Source organism: Tachypleus tridentatus, chromosome 13 (genome assembly GCF_004210375.1).
Source record: "Tachypleus tridentatus isolate NWPU-2018 chromosome 13, ASM421037v1, whole genome shotgun sequence".
Classification (NCBI taxonomy): domain Eukaryota; kingdom Metazoa; phylum Arthropoda; class Merostomata; order Xiphosura; family Limulidae; genus Tachypleus; species Tachypleus tridentatus.
The window spans coordinates 125,565,026-125,588,341 of NC_134837.1; the positions used below are offsets into that span (position 1 = coordinate 125,565,026).

Sequence of the window (23,316 nt, forward strand, 5' to 3'; positions counted from 1 at the left end):
TTTCAAAATTAAACTTGTAATGGTCATGCTGTCAGATGCATTTTTTTGTTTTATTAATTACTTAAACTTGTACAACATTAGACATACAATATCATAACCTTCGAGCTTGAAGCCACACAGTAGTTCCTATCCAGGTTCTTTCAACAGCTAAATTTTATTACAGAAGTGACCATCAACAACAGTACTTTGTACATAAAACTCAAAAACTTAGGGAGTCAAGTTCTATAGGATAAGGACCACAATTAATCACAATTTATTTATAATTATTAGATTTTAAAAAGGTTTTTGTGACATTATTCCAGTATCTAACATTTTAGAGCAAGTACTAGGGAGATTATAAGTTCAAAACAACATTTCAACCTTTTAAACTACTTAGCTGCTCATATAAGTATACATTTTAATCAAAAAGTCACCCTTATTCTGCTATAGCCAGCTTTGTAAAGAATGAATAGTGAAACCAAAAAAAAAAACCACAGTTTGAGGTAACAAATTTCCTAGACCTACTTTAAGCATTTCAAATTTTTAGACAAGAATGGAAGTTGACAGTTAACAATGTTCTTAGACTCGAGCTATTTTCCTTTCGTCACTGCCTCTAATTTTTTAACCTTTTCTACAAATGCCCATATATCATCTGCTAAAAGTTGTGGCTCTTCCAATGCTGCAAAATGGCCCCCTTGTGGCATTTCACTGTAATGAATAATGTTCCTGTACTGATCCTTCGCTATGTTCCTTGGCAGCATGGTAATCTCATTGGGGAATAAAGCAATGCCTGTTGGTACTTTCACTGGAAGCCTAAGATACATTTAAGAATTTATTTAATATGGATGCCCTAAACAAAAAATACAGTACATTAAAAAATATTTGGATATTTCCCTTGTTATTAAAGTCCATGTTGCAACATCTGATCACGATTTATTTTATGACAATGCATAGTTGCAATATAACTTTTACTAAAACATTGTAGGGTTGTCACATTCAAAGCATATCACTTCTCCATGTTTGCTTTCCATTATTCATCTGGTGCACAAGGAAGATGATTCCCAACACTTACATCAACAGTCTGATCACACAGAAATCCATACACACTACTTCTAGTAACTTGATCAGATTTCATTGTATGAAGTACTTTGATCACCTGTTTCATTTCCTACCTACCTCAGATACACAGTAATTGAATGGTATGCAAAACTAGAAGCAATACCTTGGTAAACCCATTATGTTTTGTACTGTTGCTTGGGGCACATGGATTATTTTCGCTTATTACAAGATGGCATACTTTGCTTACAATGGCTACAGTACAATCTGTTACAGGTCTCTTCCTGGATAAATCTAGTATCATACATTAAGTGATCAGTATTCATTTGTTTTCTAGTGCTATTAAGTACAAGGAATATCTCACCAAAGAAATTCTAAATCCTTTATCTGAACACGTTTATGATCTGATTGTAATCATACTACCAATAAACCAATAATTTCAAAATGTAGACCTGTACATTCCATTTTGCTGTGACTTTATACATATAAATATATAAACAAAATACAGTGAAATCTCTCTAAGCAGTCACCCTTTGAAAGTGGTCATTCAATCACGGTTCCTTTTTTTGTTTATATAATCCCTAATTATGTACAGTGGAACCCCTCTAATCAGGCCAGTTTGTCTCAGTCCCGAAGGTGGCTGCTTTAGTTGTATAGTTGTCAGGTGATTTGCTAACTTAAATATTCAAAATCATTCTAGTATAAGATATGCAATCCCATAATTATATGCATTTACATATATAACCTAATTCTGAAATTAATAAAGGTATCTTAAAATCATACCATAGTTCAACGTAAGTATTACCTTGTCTCATCAGAAGTAACCGATGAAGAATTCCACTCTTCTTCAAACTTAAGATTGAAATTGTTTATATATTTACTTCAAGTACACAGTAATCTTATATATTCCTTTGTAACATGACAGTCTTACAACAATAACTTTGACAGATTGTTTGTTTGTTTCTTTCTTTTGTTTTTAATTTCATGCACAGTTATAAAAGGGCTATCTGCACTAACTGTCCCTAATTTTACAGTGTAAGACTAGAGGGTAGGCAGCTAGTCATCACCACCCATCACAAACTCTTGGACTACTCTTTTACCAATGAATAGTGGGAATGACTGTCACATTACAATGCCCCCATGGCTGAAAGTGCAAATATGTTTGGTATGAGGGGGATTTGAACCCACGACCCTCAGGTTACGAGTCAAGCGCCTTAACCATTTGGTCTTGCCGGGCCAGCTTTGATAGATGTGATACGTTTATAATAAAGGTTTCATTACCACATTGTCTCAAAACGTATATTTTCATGATTATAACTTCATTATAATAAATAATAATAACTACACATTAAATATTATGAGGTTACAATATATATTAAAATTATAATAATATATAACAAGAGGTCATTATATATTAACTACTTAAAAATTAAACTGTTTACTAAATCTATTCACTGACTACCATTCAAGAAATCTGAAAAAATCTAATGACATGTTTTTACCATACGATAAAGCATCACACCTTTATAATAAAAATATGGCTAAGGTGAAACTTTGCTCCTCATATGTGACACAGAAAATCATTTTTATAAAATACAACAGGGCCAAAGCAAACTACATTCCTAATGTTAGCACATAACTTTACAGAATAAATGTCTAATGACAAACTTCATTCTTCATTTATTTGTCATCTTTATAAAATAAAGCATATTCAAACATACAACACAGATTACAAATATATAGATAACAAAAATCAAAACTCAGCATATTTTATCTTCAGATAATTAAGGTTTCATTGTGCTTAAATGTTGCTTAGGCCCTACTGAATTAGCTACATGCTTGGGACAACTTAGAAACTAAATTCCTGTTAATACAGATTTCACTATTATAATTAAAAATTTGGAATAGGCATGAAGAAGATTAATTCTAAAGCCTTCTAGACCATTACAGAAGGTTATAACTGAAAATCTTAATTTGTAGGTATTAACCTTAGAATTTCTGGTTCTACATTACAAGTATTTTAAAAAATTCAAACTGGGAATATTCTAAAATTTAATTTAACTACAACTTATGAAAAATTTCAAGGATGGGAATCTTAGGTAGTAGCAATAGGTTAGGAACTTCCTATGTAATCAAAGTCCTGAGAAAGAGACAACTAACAGTGCAAGTGGAGATCAAAGTAGACACTTAGTTAACTTACCCAATTTATTTCTTTGTTCTCTCTGATAAATGTAATTATGAAAATTTAAGCAAAAATTAAAACATCACCACTATCTCATAGTATTGGTTCTTTCCCTCTACTAGATTTATTTTTGAAAAAATGAGAATATTTGAGCATTACAGATATACATTTCTTCTTAATTACAATGGACATATTAAGGTAAAGTTTGGCATTTTTGGTGCAAAGTAACCAGAACACCTATGTAAAACACTTGGTAAAAATTCAAAATTATAAAAAAATAAAAATAAACTGATGTAAAAAATAAACAACATCAGAATGTGACAAAAAATACTCAAACAGAAGTAAAATGGTCAATGGCTCATAAAAAGTTAAAAACTCAATTAAGATGTACAGTGACACCATTACCAATGACACTGTCCAATGTCAGGGGTAAACCTGTAGAAAAGACATATCTAAATTGGTGCCACAGCTCACGGTTGTAATGATGGCACAGTAGTAAAATGTGAGCTGCTGTAACTTGAGTGTCAAACAAACACACATTGATGGATGAAACCCACGTAAATGAAAACAATAAGTTAAAAACCTGTAACAAATGCAGTCTAGCCAGGACAAGTTCCTCCTCCTGATCCTTATGAAACAAGATGGCCAAGGAGCAACAGAAGGTTTAATCTGGAAAAGCTTGTTACCTCTTTGCTCACACCAAAACAACTGTCAACTGGCACAAAGCCTAGCCTTGAATACAGGACTGTAATCTCCATATATGGGACAGACACAGTTGTGACATTACCAGAGCTGATGGACATAACTGCAGTGTCAGTGAGCCCATTTTCATGAATACAGGTGTGGCCAGGTATCAGAAAAACTGAATAAAAATGGAAGATAAAGAAAAATGGGCCAGTCATTTTTAAACATCAATGAGGATAGAGTGAGAACTAATGTAAAGCAGTTCCAGGGCCAGTAGAGTCAGTCAGTGTCAGTAGTACAATCTGTGTACTGTATAGTTTTCTTGTGACAGTAAACACAAAAACTGAAGCTGGGATCTTGTTATCAACCACTTAACCACAACAAACCATGGCAGAGCTCACAGAGTTACCTGATTTTGAACCAATAAATGGGAATTGAAAAATGGTTCAGAATATGTTAAGCAAAGAGAACATGATACTTTCAACTGGGAGTATCTGTTTTTTCCAGATGATCAAACAAAAGTCACAGGTTTGTATTGTAATAAGCCATGGCAGGATGGGATGGTCAGTGGAGACATCAAAGTCATCTAATGATCATCCCAAATTCAGCCATCTGAACCTGGATATGAAAGCCAAAAGAAGAAATGGAAGACCATTTATTCCAAAAGAGCATATTCTGCTGAAAAAGGAATACACAAACTCAAGTGGGATACTGTGGTAAGGATCAAATTTTAATGAGAAAAGGCCTTATGCATAGCAAATCCCAGATAATGAATAAAGTCCAATATCTTCAAGGGTTAGGTCGTATCAGAACAAGAGATCCATAGTCTGTTTTGGATTGAATGATGGCATAATAGATCTTCAGCACAGAACGTCAGTCTGCTCCCCAAGAGGCAGAAGAGAGAACAGAGAGGATGTTCAGTGTCCTTGTACACTTTACACGTAGCTTCTTGGACATGAGGGATGAAAGTAAACTTACAGTCAAAGATAAGCCTCAAGAAATTTTCCTGAGAAGCCATAGGAAGCACAACATCATGAGACAGATCTAAGGATCACATTGGTAGCAAAAATTCATGCAAATGTTTTTGCCACTTGGTTCAGGTGGTATCAACTGCAGACAATCTATATCAAAAGTACAGAAAAGAACTGCAGCCCCATGCATTACTGTCAACCCTCCAAGAAAAATGAGGGAAAAGTGAAGGGAAACAGATAGATAAATAGCAGTGAAAGACTGACTAGGTGCAAGAACCAGTATTGAAGAGAAACAGGTTATAATCTGAGAGCATATGCTTTATGAAATTACCCTCCCTATTAATATCAGCACCACCTCAAAAGGGTTGTGTCCATTAGAGTTTCCCAAGATAAAAAATGGAGATGGCATCTCTTCAAGAACAGCATCAAGACATGAGACAAGCAAAGAAACAAAAATGGATGGTACGAACCAAGGAGATACTGATGGACACAGCCTCCATGGATATATTAAGTGGCACAGACAAAGTGAATACGTACTGGTCAAACAGCAGTGCTACTTCACCATGAACTCATCCAAACAATCCATTATTTCAATATAAAGAAAACTGCCAACTTACCAACTCATTCATCGATGGTGGTCAAAAGACTTTTTACATAGTGTTAAAATAACTCAATGGAGGCAGGGAAAGATCTGTCTGCACACCCACTGTAGCAGTGGAGCATAATGCAAAAGCATGTGCCCGAGATCCAAAAGAGGACAATAACTAAGAAGCCTTGGGGTACAATATGTTATTGACAGTTTTCAAACACTGTATTTCTTTCTCCTTCACCCATTTAGGGCAAAAACGAAAGTAAGAGGAATGAGAGCCATCACAGTTAATGCAATGAGGGTCCAGTTGACACTCATAGGCATTATGGTGTTTGCCACCACAACAAACAAAAATTACAGAACCACAACAAGATGTCTTAGAATGACCAAGCTGCTGACTCCAGAAACATTAGAGAGGGTTAGGATCATATGGCTTTACCTTACAATGAAGATAACCTGTCTGACAGAGGCAGGCAGATGTGGAGATGAAAACATTGGTAGGAAGAAAATCCATCTTTACAAGTAGAGATACATCACACTGCAGAAACTCTTTGGCAGGAGAAACCAGAGATGATCTCCAATTCAGGTATGTTTTTCAAATCCCTCTTAACAGTTACTCCTCATAAGGAATTCAAAGTAACATAAAAATTAAATTCAATGGTTACATACTCTATGGCCTTAGGATTCAGGAAGAGTTCAATGTGTTTTGGTGTAAATGTTTCCACCAAGATGTCATCAAATCACAGTGTCTTGATTGACTTTGGTGAGGCAGCAAGCCACTCTAATCCCTTCTGAATAAAAAAAGGGAGACATTTATCCTAAAGCTCTTTCTGACAGTTAATGCAAAAAAAAAAAAAAGGTACAGGAGCAAGATGAGTTGAAGAGTCATCATGGTATAGTCAGTTACAGATAATCTGGTTTTTTTATGGTTTTATTTTTGAAAATAGAAAAAAAAAATTCAGTTCCCACTGATCCCACCCACCATGGAGCCCAACAAGGTGATGCACTACAATACCAAATAAGGACAATGTAGCAATTCCAGGGCTTTGTGAAAACTATACACAAACACCAGCATCAGACACAATGTTCATTACATCCATTGAGAATGCCCAATACTGGTACCCAGTTGACCTTAGCCCAAAGGGACCAACTTATTGAAGCAGATAGCCCAATGTGGCTTTGCTATAAGAAAGACACACATACCAACAGACTGACCCTGAAGAGGGGGGGGGGCACCCAGGAATTCAAGATCAAAGAGGTGTATTGCATGGGTCTCCATGTACAGCAAACACCTGGAGGAGGTGATGAAAGTACGGAACCTTCTCTGGGATGTCCTTGCACCACATACAAGAATACACCTCAAGGGGATTAGGGTAAAGAAACGTATCCTTGCATTTATTGTCAGTTATTAATGATTTTTATACTTATTGGTTACATCTTTATCAAGAGAAAATTTAGCAATATAAATAAATAGATATTTTCCTACATAATAACCAATATTATTACACATCAGCTTATTTCAGTATCTGCCAAAGCATACTAAGCTGCTACAGTGTCTGACAACACACACAAAACTGTTACTTTCATATATTTCATTTTAAAAAAAAAGTTCTAAATACTTGAGATCTTTCTTCTAGGTACCTTAATATTTTTATAATTTATCATTATTATTACAAGCAATCAAATAAATTATTTGCTTTGCTATCTTAAAAAGTGTGCAAAAAACACAAATTATGGAAACTACTTTCTGACAATAAAGAGAAAGAATCTTTCATGTACATCATTACTGAACAAGAAATGTACATTTTGAACTCCTTTATCTTGTGTTACAAAAAACATTCCCCTTATAGCATGTCAATAAGAATCATTAATCATAAAATTAGTTCTCAGATTTGGTTTGTCTTTATGAATACTGGTAAAAAAAATAATCACCTGTCAAAGTGACAGTTCAGAATTCGCTCGGAAAATGCTTCTTTATAAAACCTCATGCTAGAAGTGATGGAATTGGTTATCCAGTACACCATAACATTTGTCAAAAGTTCATCTAGTGTGAACTTTTCTGTCAACCCTCCATCAGACAAATTCGTGTACTTTCTATCAGTCCAAGTAGAGAATTTCTCCAAGATGTATGCAGCCAGGCCAGCAGGAGAGTCACTCAATCCTACACCTGCAAACATTTATTTAATGCTTAATTAATAGTAAAAATAATTTTAAAATAATTAGCCAAAGTTATAATAAATATAATATTTGACAATGTGGCTCAAAAAGAGAAAATATTTCTCTGCAATGTTGAAAACAACACTCATATGTTCACATAAGTTCTAGTGATTACAGATGGACACCAAAAATATTGCATGTTAAAAAATGTGCATTATATATACATTTTGCAGACACCCCTTATAAAAAAGATGTTTGCTTGTGAGAATTGTCAAGTATGGACGATTTAGAATTTACAGATGTATATGTTTACTACCTATAACATATATAATATATATACATGGTACGTTTAAAAATTTTGACTTCTACAACAAATGCTAAATTTTAAAAAAAATATATATATATATATATATATATACATATAATAATAAGAATTGGAAATTAAGTGAAACTTCAATCCATAATGGTGAAAAAATTTGAAGACATAATATTTATTGGACATAAGAAAAAAGGCAACATAATTCAGTATTTATTTAACATTTTCCCTTCACATAAAGGAAATAAATTCCTCACCTACAGTGTCTGGTTTTGTACTCTGTATGTGAAAATAACCTGTCTCCTTTAACAGAAAATAAAGCTTTTCCATAAACATTGAGAAAATATGTTTCTGCTGAGCTGGTGTATCTGCCACCAAAGATGGAAAAAAACTGCCAATCAGCTGTTTCAGAATGCTTTTAAAACTTCTTTGAAATGGGATGAAGTTCAAATGAACACCTAGTACACTACAGAGAAAAAAATACATCAAATTTTTTTTCCAACAAGAAAGCATTTTAACAGAGAGAAATAATTTCCCTCATTCTCTGTCAAGATCAAGAAAGTTACAGACAATAGACCAATATCATTCATTTGTACTGACAAGAAACATTTTTTAAAAACAGCAGCTATCAGAGAAAGAGGGTCATATATATATATATATTTAAATGGAGTGATAGATAACCAGGGTGTAAGATAGCTAATTTTATTATTAATGGAGTTTAGTGTAGCTAAACTAAAGTTACCAATAAAGTGCCTCAAAGACCTATACTGAGACTTCAACTATCCCTTACGGATTATATTACTGACACTGTAAGGGGTTTAGCCAGGAAACTCGATTAGTTGATGATATGAAAATTTCAGATCTGGCTGGCTCCAATAAGAATGCAATAATCCTAGAAAAACATAGATCAGATGGTTAGTTGAACAAACAGATGGCATTTAATTAAGTGTTAGATTTCACATGCAGGTTTTTGTAATATAAATAATACATATAATAAGGAAAATAAAATTGGCTGAAATATCTTTTAAGCCTTTGCAACTGAGTTCTTTGGGTTGTATATCCAAAGATTCCAAGGAGGATGGTTATCATAAAAACAGGCTGAGATCTCTTAACTTACTGACTTGTAGACCAGCAAGACAAGAAGACCAGATGCATCACCACTTGAAGCAATTTTATTTCTCTAATAATACAGTGAATCTGTGAGACAAATTACCATTTATAATCATACAGGTTGAAACTTTACACAGGTTTAAAAATTTTGTTGGTGAATATTTGGAAGATAAGGATTGGTTTTATTTTCGTTTTTTTCATTTTAAGGAAGGTTGGCAATTGGGACATTCTTAACTGACCAAAAGGGATCTTTTCATCCCAACTTATAAACTGAGCAGGAATAACAAATTTATTAATCACAGATCACATACAAAAACTATACCTGGTGACTATAACTAGCAACGAATGTACTTACAATAAGATTAGGATATCATAGTTAATTAGTCCATATGATCAACTAACTCTAGTTACCAATCTTTTTAATACCCAGATACCAATTATTTATATCATACTTTAACTGTCATCTTTAAGAAAGTCTTAAAAAGGACAGTGAACTCCATAGCATAACAAGAGTCATAGTTCAAATGTGAGGTTTTCTGGGGCAAATAGATAACAAGCATTACCATAATTAATAATATATATACAATCACCTGAGCCAGGTTTCCAAACTGTCTGAGCTGAAGGACCCCAGAGCATTCTACATCCACATTTATAGATACTGATTATATTATTTTCATTGTAAATGGCATACTGAAAGAATGAACCAACTATTAGTTAAAAAAAATAACAGCTTCCGTGAAACCTTCCTGCAGCCCACAGCTTAGAATGCACTAACTTAAGTAAATTAATTAATAGTTAGGGGCTGAGCTACTAAACAAACCAGCAGTAAATGATTTGTTGTAATAAAAAATAAAATAATAATTTATAGTTTACTTTTCTGGATATAACAAGGATATGACTGTGGATACTGCACTGCCCCAGTCTCCACCTTGTAAGTAAAACTTGTTGAAACCCAGCCTCTTCATTAATTTGACAAAGACCCGTCCTGCATCTACCATCGAGAAGCCTAGGTGACAAAATAAAACAACATACCTATGTGGTTCAGAAATTTATATACACAGTTATGTGACCATAAGAATAAAATTAATGTACACAAACAGTTGAAAAGTTATAACAAAATTACCATTCATCATATCATCACACAGTTGAAAGGAAATCTAAGAATACTGGTAAACCTTCATTCTGTTATTGAAATTGAATATGGTGGTGTCACCCATACAACAAGACTAGTATGAAAAAAGATTACCATACACTTTCACCTTAATGAAGACCTTACTAATTAAATACACATGCAACACTACAAAAATTCACAGGAAAATCTTTAGTAAAAACACTTAATTTAAAAAAAAAATAAAAAAGATAATTTTATTTTGTATAAATATACTTGAAATATTTACTAAAAACCAGTCAAATTTGGGAATATGTACTTTTGACATTAAAAGTTACAGAACACATTTTCACGATTACTGGTTGGTTGTGCAATTATCATAAGGTCAGGCATTTTGACTGACTCTATTTTGAAAGAATCAAGTAAGAGACTTCAGATTTTAGGTTGTGCAGATGATAATGTAAGATAACACTTAAGATAAATATGTATAGCAATGAAAAATATGAGGAATTTTTATACATACAGAAGCAGAGAACCCACCCCTAGTGACAGAAGTTTAAGTTAATCTATCATTTAAATTATTTCAGGGACTTTAAAAAAGTTAAATGTTGTACTCTTGGTTTCACTCAGAGCCAAAACTTTGAACTACTTATTCTAATTGCTTATACTTACAATAATTGCTGAGCATTTTGGTAATGCTGAGACCTGCTGAGTAATAACATATGGTAAATCTACAATTTTGTTTGAAATGTGAATGATAGTTTGATCTATTCCCAACCATTTAGGGTAGAATATCCTGCTTAAAAAAATAAAATTTGGCATCAACATTATTCAAACTTGTTCTCCTGTCATTTCAGAAGTGAATGTTGAGGTTTGCCTGCGTGCACAGCTTTTTGAAAGGGAGACAGATGAATGCTCTGTTCAGACAAAAATCACAGATCGCAATATACACATAGTATTTGAAAAAAATTTGGAAATAGTAAGGACAAAGACATAAAATGTAAATACCAGAGTAAATACAATGGACAATTCCAACAGTTCACAATAGTGAAGGTGCACCACAAACTGTACGTCTTATATTACCAAATATTTTTATACATATTTCCAAGAAAAATTTCATATTTGAATGCTATGTTGGTCTGTTTCTATCACCACAATCTCTGGCTAAGATCTTCTATTTACAATTTTGGCCAATGAAAAAGCTCCTTATAACTCCTGGACTTTTTCTTCATAAGATAGTGAGTGACTCCTTAAGTAACTAGTGCAAGCAAAGAGGAAAGTAACTTTTTGTAATTAATTTAATTAATCCACAAAAACTTCAGTTTTAACATGTAAAACTTTTTAAAACTCTACATCCACAATGATACATTCACACTTTGTGACATCTGCAGGTTAACTCTGAGGACTTAAATGCTATATGACAAACATACAGGAATCAAAATTTGGGTTGGTCAAGGATGTTCCAAATAAAAATATTGCAGTAAGTTTTGATGTTTTAATGGTATGGAGCTTGTATTGTAGACTGAGAAGGTAAGTGAAACGAGCTTTGTTAATAATAGAAGTAGCTGAGATAGAAAAACACAACTATGCAAAAGTGACATTCACTATTTCGGGGTATGTTTTTGATGAGTTAGATGTCATTCAAGTACAGATCAACATCTTTTCTATAAATAAAATATTTAATGTTACCTTGAGAATAGTAAAATACCTACTAGTCTCATTGTACATGTAGCTGTTTACAAACCAATCTGAAAAGTGGTAACATAATCAAAAGGAAGAAATAGACATTGGACTACAAAATGCATAATGAATAATACTAACTATGTGTGTTTGACCAATAAGTCTTAGTTTGAATTGTTCAATGATACATGACAATGTTTTTAATGTTGGAGAAGAGAATGAAATAATAGCCAATGTGTAATGTCTAAAGTGAAGCATAGCAAGAGATAATTGCATCTCAGCCAACAGTGTTCAATGATTAACAGTACACTGGTGGCACCCTGACTGTTGATAAGTACAGGTGCTTTCTGATCCATCATGCTATTCCCTCAAAAACACTACTCCTTGAATGAGTATTCATTTTCCAATAAAATAATGATCTCAAGCATACAGCAAATGTATGTAAAAAAAACAACTGATTACCCACAACCACAGCTCAAGCAACAAAACATCCCAGTATGAAGATCTTTGAGGTGTAGGCTCATGTAAAAACTAAGGCCAATAGGTGAACAAATACCTTTGCTGAACTGTGGGAAGTGATACAGGAAAAGTGAAACAAAACTGCACAGTCATGCATTGCTAATCAGTATGAATATAACTGAATACTCTGAGAACAAAATGGTCACATATATAAAAATAATGCATAGCACAAATTATTTCTGTATTTGTTGCAAAAACATTTTGTACTATTAATAAATTCATCACTTAGTTGCCATTTTTCATTGTTTATAATTCTTCTGTACAAACATACAACAATTCAATGATTAAAACCAGCTTAACATTATGCTATTTCAAAACAATGCAACACCCATGTACTAAAAGTTTTGTATAGGGTACTATTTTAAATACTAAGTTCCCAATCATTGGATCAGAAAAGATCCACTGCTTCATCCAAAGAAAAGGCAACTTTATGACCACTCCCCCTCACCAAACTCGATACCTTTATATTCACTTTTGTGAGGAAACATGAAAAATAATGTCTATCTGCAACACTATGGTTGCAAGTTTTGATGATATAAAACAGATTTGTAGTAGTTATTTAAACTATGTTAATTTAAACATTGATCAAAATGCACTTCAAACTTATTGACTGATGAGCATATGGATTTAAAACTTAAGTCTATTTTAACATAAAATTGCATATTTCTATTGGCAACAGGACTACAGATACAAATCCACACACAACATACGACTCTTTGCATTATGCATATAACATCAGAACATCATGAGTTTTAATTTAGTTTTGTTAATTATTTTACTTAATAATTAACATTTCTTATAACAGAGAACTTTCTCCCTGGTGGCATATATTTGATAATTATTATTTGCAGACTGCCATATAAAAACTGTGACATTCTCCGTGGTATAACGTATATGGGTTTACAGGATACCCAGAGGTATTTCAGTGCCAAAGAGCATGGCTTAATGAGTCATTTGTAAATGCACTGTGTTTGTAATTCTTTCACCACATCTTGAAAAGGATTTTGGCAGCTTATATTTCTTATGTGATGATTACAAAATAATATCAAAACTGCTTGCTAGAAAACTTCTCACCCAAGAAAGATCTCTTGTACACATGATTTTATATTTCATGAATTCAGTAATCACATAAGATGGTCTCATTACTGCCCTAAAGACTCTTCTCTTCTGGAGCTCCTAAGAACCTTTACTGAACATTACTTCTGGACCTCACCACCTGTTTGAAAATAGACCCAAGAAGAGACCACAGCCTCCAGGTATAATGGAGGTATCAGTGAACAGGAACCAAGCCATAGGATACACAGCACTCTATAGGTCTCTCAAGAAAAAACTTGCATGGTAATAGAAAAGAAATCAATCATACCACCCTGTAACACACAAAACAAAAGATATAATAAAACAGGTCAATGAATTTAAATATTTGTGCTATACTGTAACAGCAGGTGGATAATAGAAAGAAAAAGCAGAACAAAGGAAAGAACAGGAATGTCAAATGATACTTTCTGAAAAACAGCGTGTGTGTGTGTGTGTGAATGTTGGATGGTAACTAAAGAAGTTACAAGGTACTGAAATATGGTTTTGGAGAAGAATGCTTTGGATAGCAGGGTCTTAAAAAATTTACAAATGAAAAAGTGCTACAAATAGCACAATCAAGGAAATTTCTTATAAAAACCTTCAAGAAAAGGAGAGAAAATTTTAAGGCATCTCATTAATGAAAAAAGGCTTAGAATATCAAATACTAATAGGATAAAATGAGGGAAAACAAGATAAAGGAAAGCAAAGAACAAAGCAGATTACTAGCCTGAGGAAAGGTACTGACAAGCCAGTACTGAAAGACAATAACACAATCCAGTTAGCTTTAGACAAAAAAACATGCTCAAACAAACAGCAAAAAGAGATTGTAGTCATCAACCACAAGTACATGCTTAAACCTAACACAATTACACAGGTTTTCTGCTATACAAACATGTATTATTATCAATTGGATTGTTTTATTCAGGAAGTAAATAATGGGTTTGAATATTGTTGGCATAATATTCACCCTACATGAGCTTAATAGTTTACTAAAATAGCTACACGAATAAGTCAATTTTTAATTCATCTCTTTGTCATGAAAATTTAAGAATGTTTTCATGTATTTCATTCTTACTTCACTTAACACAAAGTAAAGCTCAGTATAGTTTATTGAAAAAGGGATGAAGGTGCAAAATCTGGCAGTTTTTTTAGCACTGATAAGCACTCACCTGGTTGATGTGGGGCTTCAGAAAAACTGTATCCTGGTATTGAAGGACATATTACTTCAAACACAAAGTCCCTGTCATCAGTTGAGGTAGTGAGAAGTGGTATTAGCTTATAAAATTCAACAAAAGAGCCAGGCCAACCATGGATTAACATTAGGGGAAATATTTTAATCTGTGAAGTAAACATGCATTAATATAACAAAATACAAGCACTCACTAGAAAGGTTCAAAACATAATGCAGCATCTTATTGGTTAGTTCAAAACATAATGCAGCATCTTACTGCTTAGTTCAAAACATAATGCAGCATCTTATTAGTTAGTTCAAAACATAATGCAGCATCTTATTAGTTAGTTCAAAATATAATGCAGTATCTTGTTGGTTTGGGTGACTTGTCTATTACCATCTTTCAGTTATACAATTGACAAGTTAAAAAGTCATTAAAAAAAATCCTGATTTATCATATTACTGATTTAAAATCTAAGATGATATCATTCATTTATTTAAATGCATAAGTATGTGTATGACATATTGTGTAGATAAACACAGATGAATTGCTTTTGATAATCAAAATTTTGAAAATTTAATCGAACTTGGACTCCAGTCACTTTGCATGAATATATCTACATATTATTTAATAATTCTAACAGGATTGTTTACTAAGTTGGAATCTATGAAATCTTGTTCTTCCCTAAAGTTCAGAATATTTATTTTATCAGAAAGAATGTTTGTTTTTATGCTTAAAGCTATACAATAAGCTATTTGTGCTCAGCTAAGTGATGGTAATATAAAAAACGTTATTTTTTGCATGAAAATCCCTTAGGTTTACTACTGAGCCACCAGGGGGTTATTATTAAAAATGGAAAAAAAACTCCATTTATGAAAATTTTTCTAAGTCAGAGTTTTACAAAGATTACCTTTTAGTTTCACATCCAATCAATTGTTAAAGTTTTTCTTCTGGTTAAAAAAAACAACAAAAATATTAATTTACTTCTGGAATCTTTTAACTCCTTTTAACAAAGGTTTTCAAACAGGCACCATAATAATTACCAATGTTTTGCACATTCATGGAAACTATAACTTTGTAATTCATGAATTTAGAGGGCACTATTTGAAAAGAAAGATGTTAGAAATCTAAGTTCTTGTAATATTGTAGATTTTTGAATGCTATTTGGTTTTATTATTATTTTTAGAAATTAGTTAATTTTAGTAGCATAACATGTAGTACAAAAATAGATTAGACTAAGTATACATAACTGTTTTTTAGGCTTAGTTACAGTTCAACTTGCAGTGAGATTGTAAGACAAATTAAATACTTTATTTTATTTAATAAGTATAGTCTAAGAACAAGTTAACAGTCAAAGGTAGACATAATAATGTTAACAACAGGCTACTGGTATTTAATCACAGTATTGAGTGCTTATTTTAATTTTACAAATAATACAATGGTTAAGACTTGTTCAGGGGTTAAGTATTCCCAGCTTAAGTGCAATAGAGGTAATGAATGGGTTTTATTTGAGAACTCTGGAATACAATGTACTTTTAAGGAAGCTAGTAGTGAGAATGTTCAATTTATATGTAGAGTTTACAGGTTAGAGGTTATCCTAATTATTGTTGGGGAAATAAAGAGAAGTGTAATCTGTGTGAAATGACAGCAGGACTTCAAGAGAAGCTTAAGCCTTTACATATAAGGAAGGAATCAGATAAGATTAATAATGATATTCAGGAAGTTAGAAAAGGTAGTATTAGGGTTAAAAGTAGTGAACATAATTGTAAAGACCCTGTTATATTGAGCAACAGATTTCAGCCTTTGGTGTATGTAGACAAGAAACTATTAGAGGGAAAGAAAGCAAAAGGAATAGAAAATAATATGGATTATGAGCTTAAAGATGTTATACTTATAGGTGATTCCTTGACATGGCATGTGGACAGAATAGTGTGTGGGGTAAAGAGTTAGATAAAACTAACCAGAAGGACACAACTGACAGAGCAACAGATATGAAGTGATTGGCAATGATGCAGTTTTTGTTGTGCATGTAGGGGCTAACGATGTAGGAAAGAGTAAGTCTGAGGAGCTAATTAATAAGTACAAGGGGAGTTGGTAAAAGCATTTAAGAATAAAGAACACAAATTGTGTCAGGGCTACTGTCAAGAATTAATTGTGAAGAAGAAATTTTGAGTAGATAACTGGAGTTAAATACTAGACTGAAATTAATACATAAGGATAAGCAGGTTAGCTGGTTGAACTTATAAGATCAGTTCAGTGGAAGGAGGGAACTTTCTGAAATGATTAATTTACACTTAACAGAAAAGGGTCTGGCATGTATGCAAGGACTATTAACTCAGCCATTAGGTAAGTTTTAAACTGGGACTAGATAGTAGTGAGAGCAAAGATAAACTAAATGAAACTAAACTGAGATGTAGAGAAAAGTTTTGCATAGTAAATCAGCACAAAAATAGTTATAAGAATAGGTTTAATCGTTACTATTGTAATGCTAGAAGTATAACAAATATAATAGATGTATTTAGGACTCTGGTAAATATAGAAGATTTTAATGTAATGGGAATAACTGAAACATAGTTAAATGTAGATGATTTTGATGACAGAAAAATCTTTGAAATACATGGTTATAAGTTATTTAATAGGAACAGAGTAGTAAAGAGAGTGGTGCTATATATAAAGTGTGGGTTAAATCCTGTTAAAGTTAAAAATATTAAGAATAATAGCAAGGAGAATGAATCCATATGAGTTTCTATTAGTGGATATCAAGGGAAAAATCTCTTACTAGGAATTTGTTAAACCAACAGATTATACTGAAATTAGTGAAAGACTTTACAATGAGAAGAGTGGCTTGATAGAGAGTTTTATAAATCAAGTTCAGTCAAACTATATTAATGTTGCAAGTGGTGTACCCTAGAGCTCTGTCTTAGGATCACTGCTTTTTTTTATTTACATTAATGACACAGATGAAGGAACAGTCAATAAAATACTTAAGTTTGCTGATTATATTAAGATCATTGGTATTACTAACTGTGAAGAGGATGCTGCTGATTTACAAAAGAATTTAGATCATTTAGTGAGTTGGACAAATAAAAGAGGGTTATTCAAATGGTACCTAGAATGGAAGGGTTGTCATATGAGGAGAGATTAAGAACCTTAAAATTTTCTCTTGAAAAAAGAAGAGTTAGAGAGTATCTGATTGAAGTGTTTAATGTTGTAAAAGGAATTGATGATGTGGATGTACCAACATTCTTCATACTTGACAGAAAGAATTATAGAACTAGTGGACAGAAATAGAGATTAAAACAAGGTAGAAGCCATCCTCAGCTAAGATAATCTTATTTTTCAGTAAAATGGGTTGCCTCCGGATGTTATGGAGGCAGTAAATTTGAGTCAGTTTAAATGAGATATTGTCAGATATATGAATGATAAGAGCTGGCTTTAATGTTTCTTTTTTTAGTTCCTTAGAGGATGGGACAGCTGAGATGAACCAACAGGTCCTTTGTTGTCCCTAAACATTATTGTGTTATGATTTAGAACTAACCTAAAATATCTTACATTGGATGAAACTATGAAATATTACTGCGAGTAAATATAGTTAAAAGTCAGGGTCCTGAATGGAAAAAACAAAGCTTTTAAGCACCAGCGGTGCATTTAATTTTTTATCTTCATTACTTAGTTGACTTCCACTTCTTCTCAGATTTCAGTATCAACCTATCAAAATTCACTATAATGTTCAGACAGCAAATGCTCCAAAAAAGAAGTCAAAAGCTAGAAGAAATAAAAACAACTACTTAGTAATGCTTTTTCCTTCAATGTAAAATATGTTTTTGGGAAAAGATTTGATTTATTTTTAAAATCGTGTTGAACATAGTTGTAGATAGCTGTCTATGATACAGATTTTGGGTCTATTTATCTTATTGTTTTATTTGATTCAGTAAAATTTCATGATGTTAAGAAAGGTTCACCTTTCAGGAGAGCTCAGGTTATAGGGTCTTATGAAACAGTAATAAATAATTTACACAATAGGCTAGATACTCAATTACAGATCTTAAAATATATTTTTAGGAGGAGAAAAAAATACAATCAATTAACACCCTTAATATTAGTATTTGTATCACTGAAACATTTTGTAAAATTTGAGTTTTTGTTTGTGGTAATTTTATATAAATGATATCCAAGAGCTATGTGCTTTCACTATTCCTAATTTCAAAGTGACAAATTAGAAAGAAGTTAGTTAGCCAGTACTACTTGCTTGACAGCTATCTGCACCGTTCATAATTTTAAAAATGATGGGTTAGAGAACAGGTAGACAGCCAACACTATTCAGACTGAGCTCTTGAGCTACTCTAATCAAATATTTAGATTTGAATATTGCATTCAAAGGGTGAAACATGATTTGAAAAATGAAAATAATTATGTTTTTTTAACATGCAGAATACAAACACATACACCTGTTACATATGTAACTACAGGAGACACATTGTATATATTAACTAGAAATGTATGATGCACAATTCTAATTACAACTTACAAGTTTATCCAATATAAAACATTAAACATGCATGATACATGAAGCAATGTGGAATTTCTTCTGTTTAGTCAACCCCTGTATCCTTTATTTTTTGTGTATGGCTTTTAAATAAACCAGTAATAAAATATTTCTAGAGTACAGAAGCACTCTCTTTCTTAATCCAAATATGATATGAATACATCTTATTCTAAGTATTAATACCCATACCAGTCATCCTGAGACACATTTTTACTTCAAGTGGGTTTCTCGTCATCACAAAAAAGCACTATAAATTAGGAAATTAGAAACAGTCACATTGTTTACTTTGATTTACTTCTATAAACTTAGTATAAAGTAGATTAAAATATACAAAAATTTAAAATAAAGAAATCAAAGTCCTACCAAGAAAATTACAATACAGAAAAACAGTGTCATCTACATACATGTTGCTAAGTAACCCTGGACATCATCAGTGAAACCAAAAACCTTGCACAGTACTTTGTGATGTGTGGAATTTAACTAATCAAATAAATTTTAGAGACACATATATTCTTCTCAAGCCTCAAAATAATTTTTACCTTTGGATTTGTTACAGTTGGTTTTACATGTAAAAAATGAATATCAATCCCTTCTACTTGAGTTAAAAACTGATCAAACTCATTCAATTTTTTTTCTTCCTGCCTCCAATCATAGGTGTTTCTCCAATAAGTAATTACTTTTTCCAAATAGTTAGAATTAAATCCATACTGGAATTGGACATTGTCCAGTGATTCTGGAAGGTGAGCATTGTCCAAACGACGGTTTAGGTCTTCTAAAGTCTTGTTTTCAACACTTATGACAAAAGGTCTGATTGTGATGTTATCTTCTGGATACTCTGAGGCTGTTTAAAAGTTAATAAATAAAAACTTTAAAAGAAATAGAACAAACTATAAAATTTCCATGGCTTATTTTTCTAGCTGATATTTATTTGAAATTAGAATACAAAATATTTCAAAAGAATATACAAAAATAAGCTTCTCAGATAAAACTGGAAAGTTTAACAAACGAAAATAATAACTTACCTATATACATATTTAAATGGTAATTTTATTATATATATTTTTTTATTTCTTTAAACAAGCCCAACAAATTCTGACACTGATTTAAGAAATATAAATTTCACTCAGTTAAAAAGATTAAAGTATTTAACATTTTTTTATTTAGAATTAAAAATTAGTGTTCAATTGTTGTACATACTTGATGAAAATATACATTTCAACATTATTAAATAGGAAAGGATAAAACTTAAAATCACTAACGATCAGAAGGTATCTTTCCATGGCCCCACCACATGTCTGGAAATAATGGATATTCAGGATCTGGCCACACCAGTGGTATCAGTATCGCACAAATTACTCCCAAAATGAGAAAGAACAAGGTAATAGTTGCACAACCCATCTAAAATTACAAAATAATGCAGTCAAAAATAAGTTTCAAACAGTTTTACATTATAATTAAAAACAAACATTCTTGTTACAAGATGTATATTAATATCTGTTTTATACACTGAAGAAACTTGACAATCATTACGGCCTTTTTGTGATAAAGGCAAATAATAATTTGATCCTCAGTATTTATCAGAGTAGAATTATAAAAATTATGAAGCTCAAAAAACATAACTTGAGTGTTAATAAAAATGTAGTCCTCCTCTGCCAAATACAGAAAACCAAAACATCACTAATGACTTCAGTTTTATATAATTTTGTAACTGAACAAAGTACTGATAATGTTCTTTCACCTGTATATCACTATTCTACTTTGATGTCCTTTATTTACTCTATTTTCAAACCAAATATTTATTATTACTTTTCATAGCATCCAACTGACAGAATGCTTATTTTATTGTTCTAAGGTGTGTTTGTTTTCCCTTATAGCAAAGCCACATCAGGCAATTTACTGAGCCCACCGAGGGTAATCATACCCCTGATTTTAGCATTGTAAATCTGTAGACTTACTGTTGTACTAGCAGGGGGCTGTTCTAAAGTACAATGAAATATCAGAATCCCTTATTGTTTATTTAATTCTTTTCTTTTAAAATGATTATTTCTTTCATACTGAACTGCACTTATGATAGGAATAACAAAATTTTTTGCTCTTGTGTCACATGTATCTTAAAATAACCTCAAAATCTAAACTCCTTTCAAGTGACTTTCATCAAGGGAGTGGTTTAACTAAAAGAGCTTAACCTTTGCAAGCATTTTCCTTCCATTTTGTTTCTTTGTTTTTTGAATTTCACACAAAGTTACACAAGGGCTGCCTGTGCTAACCATAACTAATTTAGCAGTGTAAGACTAGAGGGAAGGCAGCTAGTCATCACCACCCACTGCCAACTTTTGGGCTACTCTTTTACCAATGAATAGTGAGATTGACTGTCACATTATAATGCCCCCACTGCTGAAAGGGCAAGCATGTTTGATGTGACGGGGATTCAAACCCACGACCCTCAGATTATGAGTTGAGTGCCCTAACCAACTGGCCATGCGGGGCCTATTTTGTTTGTTGCATTCCTTATTACCATATAATATTAAGCACATAAGCTGTTATGTTTTAGAGCTGCTTACATAAAGTACTACTAAGTATTGTTTATAATGCAAGTTTTTTCTTATATCAGTAATTTCTTACACTTCTATGAAGAGTTGCAGATTACATACATATAATTTTAACAAACAATAAACAAATATTTGATTATAAATGCCACTAATGAAGCAAATATTTTGTTCATTACACTAATCCCAAGATATTATTTATTTTCTTATGTCATTCTGGCAATAAATATTTAGACAAATTTCAATTTTTCCTAAATGATCTCAAACACGACAATAATTATGAAAGTTTATGAGAAAAATATTTTTCAATTCACTGGTGACACTAAGATGCTGAGAAAAACTAATCTTTTTACAAATACTATGGAAGACTGAATGCAAACTGTTATTTCTCAACTTTATGTCACCTCTTATAGTTCTAAATATTTAGCTTAGTTTTCCTGGTAAGCTGGTGTATATTATTAGTTTGAATTATTTTAAACTGTAGATAGGGTAAGTACGTCAATATGAAGAACAACTTTAGATTTAGTTTTGATGTTTAACTGGATGTAGGGTAGGCCCTATGGGTCAAATAACCCTCCCTCAAATCCAGTGAACAAACAAAATACATTAACAACAACACAACAATGAAAAGACAATGTAACCATTAAGACGATCTCTTAATTCACCTAAGAAAACATTCAAAAAGTTATAAATGTATCCATTCATATGCCTATATGTATGTCTCCTCAGCAAACAAACAAAATATTCTTAAAGTGATAAGTACATTTGAAAGTATTGCAGTTTCATAATCCAAAGCATATATTCTATTATTATTTTTAATAAAAGGAAAACACTGGTTTTCCAAATATGTATTTAGAAGCAACAATTTTCTGAAATAACATTTATAATTTGCAATACCAATTCCAAATGCACCACCATTTTGCAGATTAACGAACATAGAAATGATTACATATAAGTAATAAGGATATTACAATTGTTTTTAAGCTCTGTGATTCATTTCTGTATTAAGTTCTAAGTAATATATTTCCACGAATATTCTATCCACTCAACTTCGGACAAAAACGATGATCAATATTATTGCTGTTATAATACCCTTTTTTTATTCATGCTATTAGATATAAAATATTAAGTTAATTGTTGAGTAATGCTTTAGAATAGAAATGTCATTCAACTGTTTAAGAAAATTCTTAACAACCATATATTTATCCTATCAATGGTAAAGAAAATAAAATGAGAGCAGATGTTCTTTGCACTGAGTATGTGATTTTTGTCTTCGGCTCGATATTTTCTAACCGATCTCGAACGCTCGACAATTTCCTTCAGCTGTCATTTCCCGATAAGCAAATGTTACCTTGACGTTAACACTACATACGATAAATAATTCAGATTTTCCTGTAGTCATTTATCATTTCGATTTATACATCATTTGCGAAAGAGCTGTAGCTATCGCATTCTTTTGTAAACAATAATTACAAAAAAAATCACTTACCTTTGTGGTTAGATGTAACGTTAAAATGAACGTTTGGCTTTTTATGTGTGGTTTTATAAATTAATCACTAATCCTATTTTTACCTTCTCGCAACTTCAGTTGTCACTACTGGACTGTTGCCATCTAATTTTTTTAGTT

At 32.0% G+C, this 23,316-nt stretch overlaps 1 protein-coding gene across 2 annotated transcripts; it reads right to left on the reverse strand.

Moving 5' to 3' along the window:
* On the reverse strand, positions 1–23,316 carry LOC143238794 (epoxide hydrolase 1-like). Of its 2 annotated transcripts, none has more exons than XM_076479336.1 (8): positions 23,179–23,316; positions 20,403–20,541; positions 19,683–19,984; positions 14,595–14,763; positions 9,918–10,050; positions 8,192–8,400; positions 7,394–7,628; positions 1–792 (listed from the first exon to the last, which is right to left on the reverse strand). In XM_076479336.1, the coding sequence occupies exons 2-8, from the start codon at positions 20,539–20,541 to the stop codon at positions 570–572; spliced, it is 1,410 nt and encodes a 469-aa protein (XP_076335451.1). In that variant the 5' UTR covers positions 23,179–23,316; the 3' UTR covers positions 1–569. The 2 variants fall into 2 exon arrangements, with proteins under 2 accessions (XP_076335451.1, XP_076335452.1); XM_076479337.1 differs by having other exon boundaries at positions 23,262–23,281.